The 6,468-nt window shown below is 56.2% G+C and overlaps 1 protein-coding gene across 1 annotated transcript; it reads right to left on the minus strand.

Annotated features, from left to right (window-relative positions):
* Positions 1-5,205: 5,205 nt before the first annotated feature.
* On the minus strand, positions 5,206-5,632 carry LOC126452487 (germ cell nuclear acidic protein-like; the record flags this gene model as incomplete). Its single annotated transcript, XM_050091080.1, has 1 exon — positions 5,206-5,632. A coding segment is annotated over one exon (427 nt), but the record flags the coding sequence as incomplete, so codon positions are not given.
* Between the last annotated feature and the right edge of the window lie 836 nt (positions 5,633-6,468).

Here is a 6,468-nt window from a genome sequence, read left to right on the forward strand (position 1 = left end):
CAACACCAACAATAACGCCTGAAATGAGGGACATTCTACCCAATATCCTGCCCCAACCTCCCAAAGCAGTGGTCCCATCCAGCCCCACAACATCCTTGGCCATCTCTATGCCATTCCCAATCCCAACATTTTGCCGCAGGTATCATATCCCTTTGGAAGGTCTATGTGTAAGACCTGCCTTATCCACCCACCCAGCACTTCCTACTCCTCTGCTGTCACAAGCTTATCGTACCTCACCACAAGCTGGGTCACCTGTGAAAGGAGCCCTGTCGTGTGTGTGTGTGTGTGTGTGTGTGTGTGTGTGTGTGTGTGTGTGTGTGAGTGTATACATGTCCCTTTTTCCCCCCAAGGTCAGTCTTTCCACTCCCGGAATTGGAATGACTCCTTACCCTCTCCTTTAAAACCCACATCCTTTCGTTTTTCCCTCTCCTCCCCTCTTTCCTGGTGAAGCAACCATGGGTTGCGAAAGATTGAATTTTGTGTGTGTGTTTGTGTTTGTTTGTGTGTCCATCAACATACCAATGCTTATATATAAAACAAAGATGATGTAACTTACCAAACTAAAGCGTTGGTATGTTGATAGGCACACACACACACACACAAAATTCAAGCTTTCACAACCCACGGTTGCTTCATCAGGTAAGAGGGAAGGAGAGGGAAAGATGGAAGGATGTGGGTTTCAAGGGAGAGAGTAAGGAGTCATTCCAATCATTAGAGCGGAAAGACTTACCTCAGGGGGAAAAAGGACAGGTATACGCGCAAGCGCACACATCCATCCGCACATATACAGACACAAGCAGACATTTGTAAAGGCAAAGAGTTTGGGCAGAGATGTCAGTCGAGGGGGAAGTACAGAGGCAAAGATGTTGTTGAATGACAGGTGAGGTATGAGCGGCGGCAACTTGAAATTAGCAGAGGTTGAGGCCTGGTGGGTAACGGGAAGAGAGGATATACTAAAGGACAATTTCCCATCTCCGGAGTTCTGACAGGTTGGTGTTAGTGGGAAGTATCCAGATAACCCGGACGGTGTAACACTGTGCCAGAAAGCTTCACAGTGTAGGCAGGTCAGTTGGTAAATCACGTGGGTGCTTTCACACGTGGCTCTGCCTTTGATCGTGTACACCTTCTGGTTTAAGGACTGGAGTAGGTGGTGGTGGGAGGGTGCATGGGACAGGTTTTTCACCGGGGGTGGTTACAAAGGTAGGAGTCAGAGGGTAGGGATGAACCAAGAGGTTACGAAGGTTAGGTGGACAGCGGAAAGACTTTCTTGGTGGAGTGGGGAGGATTTTATGAAGGATGGATCTCATTTCAGGGCAGGATTTGAGGAAGTTGTATCCCTGCTGGAGAGCCACATTCAGAGTCTGATCCAGTCCCAGAAAGTATCCTGTCACAAGTGGGGCACTTTTGGGGTTCTTCTGTGGGAGGTTCTGGGTTTGACGAGATGAGGAAGTGGCTCTGGTTATTTGCTTCTGTACCAGGTCGGGAGGGTTGTTGCGGGTTGCGAAAGCTGTTTTCAGGTTGTTGGTTCAGGGATTCAGGACTGGAGCAGATTCGCTTGCCACGAAGACCTAGGCTGTAGGGAAGGGACCGTTTGATATGGAATGGGTGGCAGCTGTCATAATGGAGGTACTGTTGCTTGTTGGTGGGTTTGATGTGGACGGATGTGTGAAGCTGGCCATTGGACAGATGGAGGTCAACGTCAAGGAAAGTGGCATGGGATTTGGAGTAGGACCAGGTGAATCTGATGGAACCAAAGGAGTTGAGGTTGGAGAGGAAATTCTGGAGTTCTTCACTGTGAGTCCAGATCATGAAGATGTCATCAATAAATCTGTACCAAACTTTGGGTTGGCAGGCCTGGGCAACCAAGAAGGCTTCCTCTAAGCGACCCATAAATAGGTTGGCGTATGAGGGGGCCATCCTGGTACCCAAGGCTGTTCCCTTTAATTGTTGGTATGTCTGGCCTTCGAAAGTGAAGAAGTTGTGAGTCAGGATGAACCTGGCTAAGGTAATGAGGAAAGAGGTTTTAGGTAGGGTGGCAGGTGATCGGCGTGAAAAGAAGTTCTCCATCACAGCGAGGCCCTGGACATGTGGAATATTTGTGTATAAGGAAGTGGCATCAATGGTTACAAGGATGGTTTCTGGGGGTAACAGATTGGGTAAGGATTCCAGGCGTTCGAGAAAGTGGTTGGTGTCTTTGATGAAGGATGGGAGACTGCATGTAATGGGTTAAAGGTGTTGATCTACGTAGGCAGTGATACGTTCTGTGGGGGCTTGGTAACCAGCTAAAATGGGGCAGCCGGGATGATTGGGTTTGTGAATTTTAGGAAGTAGGTAGAAGGTAGGGGTGCGGGGTGTCGGTGGGGTCAGGAGGTTGATGGAGTCAGGTGAAAGGTTTTGTAGGGGGCCTAAGGTTCTGAGGATTCCTTGAAGCTCCACCTGGACATCAGGACTGGGATTACCTTGGCAAACTTTGTGTCTAGTGTTGTCTGAAAGCTGATGCAGTCCCTCAGCCACATACTCCCGACGATCAAGTACCACGGTTGTGGAACCGTTGTCCGCCGGAAGAATGACAATGGATTGGTCAGCCTTCAGGTCACAGATAGCCTGGGCTTCAGCAGTGGTGATGTTGAGAGTAGGATTAAGGTTTTTCAAGAAGGATTGAGAGGCAAGGCTGGAAGTGAGAAATTCCTGGAAGGTTTGGAGAGGGTGATTTCGAGGAAGAGGACGTGGGTCCTGCTGTGATGGAGGACGGAACTGTTCCAGGCAGGGTTCAATTTGGATAGTGTCTTGGGGAGTTGGATCATTAGGAGTAGGATTAGGATTATTTTTCTTCATGGCGAAGTGATATTTCCAGCAGAGAGTACGAGTGTAGGACAGTAAATGTTTGATGAGGGTTGTTTGGTTGAATCTGGGAGTAGGGCTGAAGGTAAGGCCTTTGGATGGGACAGAGGTTTCGGATTGGGAGAGAGGTTTGGAGGAAAGGTTAACTGCTGAATTAGGGTGTTGTGGTTCCAGATTGTATTGATTAGAATTTTGAGGTTTTGGGAGGAGTGGAGCTGGAAGTGGGAGATTGAGTAGATGGGAGAGACTGGGTCTGTGTGCAATGAGAGGAGGTGGAGGTTTGCTTGAAAGGTTGTGGAGGGTGAGTGAGTTGCCTTTCCGGAGGTGGGAAACCAGCAGATTGGATAGTTTTTTGAGGTGGAGGGTGGCATGCTGTTCTAATTTGTGGTTGGCCTGTAGGAGGATGCTCTGAACAGCCAGTGTGGATGTGGGAGAGGAAAGATTGAGGACTTTTATTAAGGATAGAAATTGACGGGTGTGTTCATTGGCTGAGTTGATGTGTAGGTGAAGGATTAGGTGGGTGAGCGCTATGGATTGTTCAGTTTGGAACTGGTATAGGGACTGATGCAAAGAAGGGTTACAGCCAGAGATGGGAACTTTAAGTGTGAGGCCTGGAAGTTATCAGTACAACACATTCTTCTGTCCTGATACCGTTCTGGCTTCGGCGTATGGTAACCTTTTGTTACCACACCCTGCATCCAATAGTTTCCGTTCTCTCTGTCCTATCGCCTTCTCCCAATTCACCTCACCCTTATTGGGCCACCTCTCTACCAATGTACCAACAAATATTTTTACTTCCCTGATCTTCTCCTTTCTGTTCCCTTCCCCTCCCTCTCCCCCTCCCCCTCCCTCTCCCCCCTCCCTCTCCCCCTCCCTCTCCCCCTCCCTCTCCCCCTCCCTCTCCCCCTCCCTCTCCCCCTCCCTCTCCCCCTCCCTCTCCCCCTCCCTCTCCCCCTCCCTCTCCCCCTCCCTCTCCCCCTCCCTCTCCCCCTCCCTCTCCCCCTCCCTCTCCCCCTCCCTCTCCCCCTCCCTCTCCCCCTCCCTCTCCCCCTCCCTCTCCCCCTCCCTCTCCCCCTCCCTCTCCCCCTCCCTCTCCCCCTCCCTCTCCCCCTCCCTCTCCCCCTCCCTCTCCCCCTCCCTCTCCCCCTCCCTCTCCCCCTCCCTCTCCCCCTCCCTCTCCCCCTCCCTCTCCCCCTCCCTCTCCCCCTCCCTCTCCCCCCTCCCTCTCCCCCTCCCTCTCCCCCTCCCTCTCCCCCTCCCTCTCCCCCTCCCTCTCCCCCTCCCTCTCCCCCTCCCTCTCCCCCTCCCTCTCCCCCTCCCTCTCCCCCTCCCTCTCCCCCTCCCTCTCCCCCTCCCTCTCCCCCTCCCTCTCCCCCTCCCTCTCCCCCTCCCTCTCCCCCCTCCCTCTCCCCCTCCCTCTCCCCCTCCCTCTCCCCCTCCCTCTCCCCCTCCCTCTCCCCCTCCCTCTCCCCCTCCCTCTCCCCCTCCCTCTCCCCCTCCCTCTCCCCCTCCCTCTCCCCCTCCCTCTCCCCCTCCCTCTCCCCCTCCCTCTCCCCCTCCCTCTCCCCCTCCCTCTCCCCCTCCCTCTCCCCCTCCCTCTCCCCCTCCCTCTCCCCTCCCCCTCCCTCTCCCCCTCCCTCTCCCCCCTCCCTCTCCCCCTCCCTCTCCCCCTCCCTCTCCCCCTCCCTCTCCCCCCCTCCCCTCTCTCCCCCTCCCTCTCCCCCTCCCTCTCCCCCCTCCCTCTCCCCCTCCCTCTCCCCCTCCCTCTGCCTCCCTCTGCCCCCCCTCCCTCTGCCCCTCCCTCTGCCCCTCCCTCTGCCCCTCCCTCTGCCCCCTCCCTCTGCCCCTCCCTCTGCCCCTCCCTCTGCCCCTCCCTCTGCCCCTCCCTCTGCCCCTCCCTCTGCCCCTCACTCTGCCCCTCACTCTGCCCCTCACTCTGCCCCTCACTCTGCCCCTCACTCTGCCCCTCACTCTGCCCCTCACTCTGCCCCTCACTCTGCCCCTCACTCTGCCCCTCACTCTGCCCCTCACTCTGCCCCTCACTCTGCCCCTCACTCTGCCCCTCACTCTGCCCCTCACTCTGCCCCTCACTCTGCCCCCTCACTCTGCCCCTCACTCTGCCCCTCACTCTGCCCCTCACTCTGCCCCTCACTCTGCCCCTCACTCTGCCCCTCACTCTGCCCCTCACTCTGCCCCTCACTCTGCCCCTCACTCTGCCCCTCACTCTGCCCCTCACTCTGCCCCTCACTCTGCCCCTCACTCTGCCCCTCACTCTGCCCCTCACTCTGCCCCTCACTCTGCCCCTCACTCTGCCCCTCACTCTGCCCCTCACTCTGCCCCTCACTCTGCCCCTCACTCTGCCCCTCACTCTGCCCCCTCACTCTGCCCCTCACTCTGCCCCTCACTCTGCCCCTCACTCTGCCCCTCACTCTGCCCCTCACTCTGCCCCTCACTCTGCCCCTCACTCTGCCCCTCACTCTGCCCCTCACTCTGCCCCTCACTCTGCCCCTCACTCTGCCCCTCACTCTGCCCCTCACTCTGCCCCTCACTCTGCCCCTCACTCTGCCCCTCACTCTGCCCCTCACTCTGCCCCTCACTCTGCCCCTCACTCTGCCCCTCACTCTGCCCCTCACTCTGCCCCTCACTCTGCCCCTCACTCTGCCCCTCACTCTGCCCCTCACTCTGCCCCTCACTCTGCCCCTCACTCTGCCCCTCACTCTGCCCCTCACTCTGCCCCCTCACTCTGCCCCTCACTCTGCCCCTCACTCTGCCCCTCACTCTGCCCCTCACTCTGCCCCTCACTCTGCCCCCTCACTCTGCCCCTCACTCTGCCCCTCACTCTGCCCCTCACTCTGCCCCTCACTCTGCCCCTCACTCTGCCCCTCACTCTGCCCCTCACTCTGCCCCTCACTCTGCCCCTCACTCTGCCCCTCACTCTGCCCCTCACTCTGCCCCTCACTCTGCCCCTCACTCTGCCCCTCACTCTGCCCCTCACTCTCCTCCTCCCTCTCCCCCTCCCGTACTGCCCGCATCTAACCCCCACGACTGCACCTAGTGGCTCTGCCCTGTTCGCAGCATGTCTCTGTGTGCTCCCACAAGTAGCACCTGACCAGTGTCCATTCCCTATCCTGCTATCCCTGCCTCCAGCCCCCCCCCCCCTCTCCCCATCCATCTCCCCAGCCCAGCCTCATCATGATGTCCACCACCCATTGCTTCTCTCATCATGCACAATTGCTCACAGTCCGGCCTCAGAGGCTAGAAGCATTGGTCATGTGTGCGACTTGTGCTTTGTGTGTGTGTGTGTGTGTGTGTGTGTGTGTGTGTGTGTGTGTGTGTGTGTGTTTCAGGAGGAGGCTTTTTGGAAGAAAGCTCACTTGTTTAGCTGTCTTTTTGTTGTGCCTGGCTGTCACTCAACATATCTGCTCTATGGTGAATAGCATTCTATCCTTTTCAAAATATCATCAGTTTTCAACATACACTCCTCTTGTCTGTTGTTATTGTTCTCCGTCTATCTGTTCCATTCTTTCCCTTCTTCTCACATACCTTGTATTCCCATTTCTCTTGCATGTATTCTGTGTTTGTTCTCCTATATAACATTTGCATTGAGGTGAGGGTCAGGAGGTGAAG

Source organism: Schistocerca serialis, unplaced genomic scaffold, assembly GCF_023864345.2.
Source record: "Schistocerca serialis cubense isolate TAMUIC-IGC-003099 unplaced genomic scaffold, iqSchSeri2.2 HiC_scaffold_880, whole genome shotgun sequence".
Taxonomy (NCBI): domain Eukaryota; kingdom Metazoa; phylum Arthropoda; class Insecta; order Orthoptera; family Acrididae; genus Schistocerca; species Schistocerca serialis.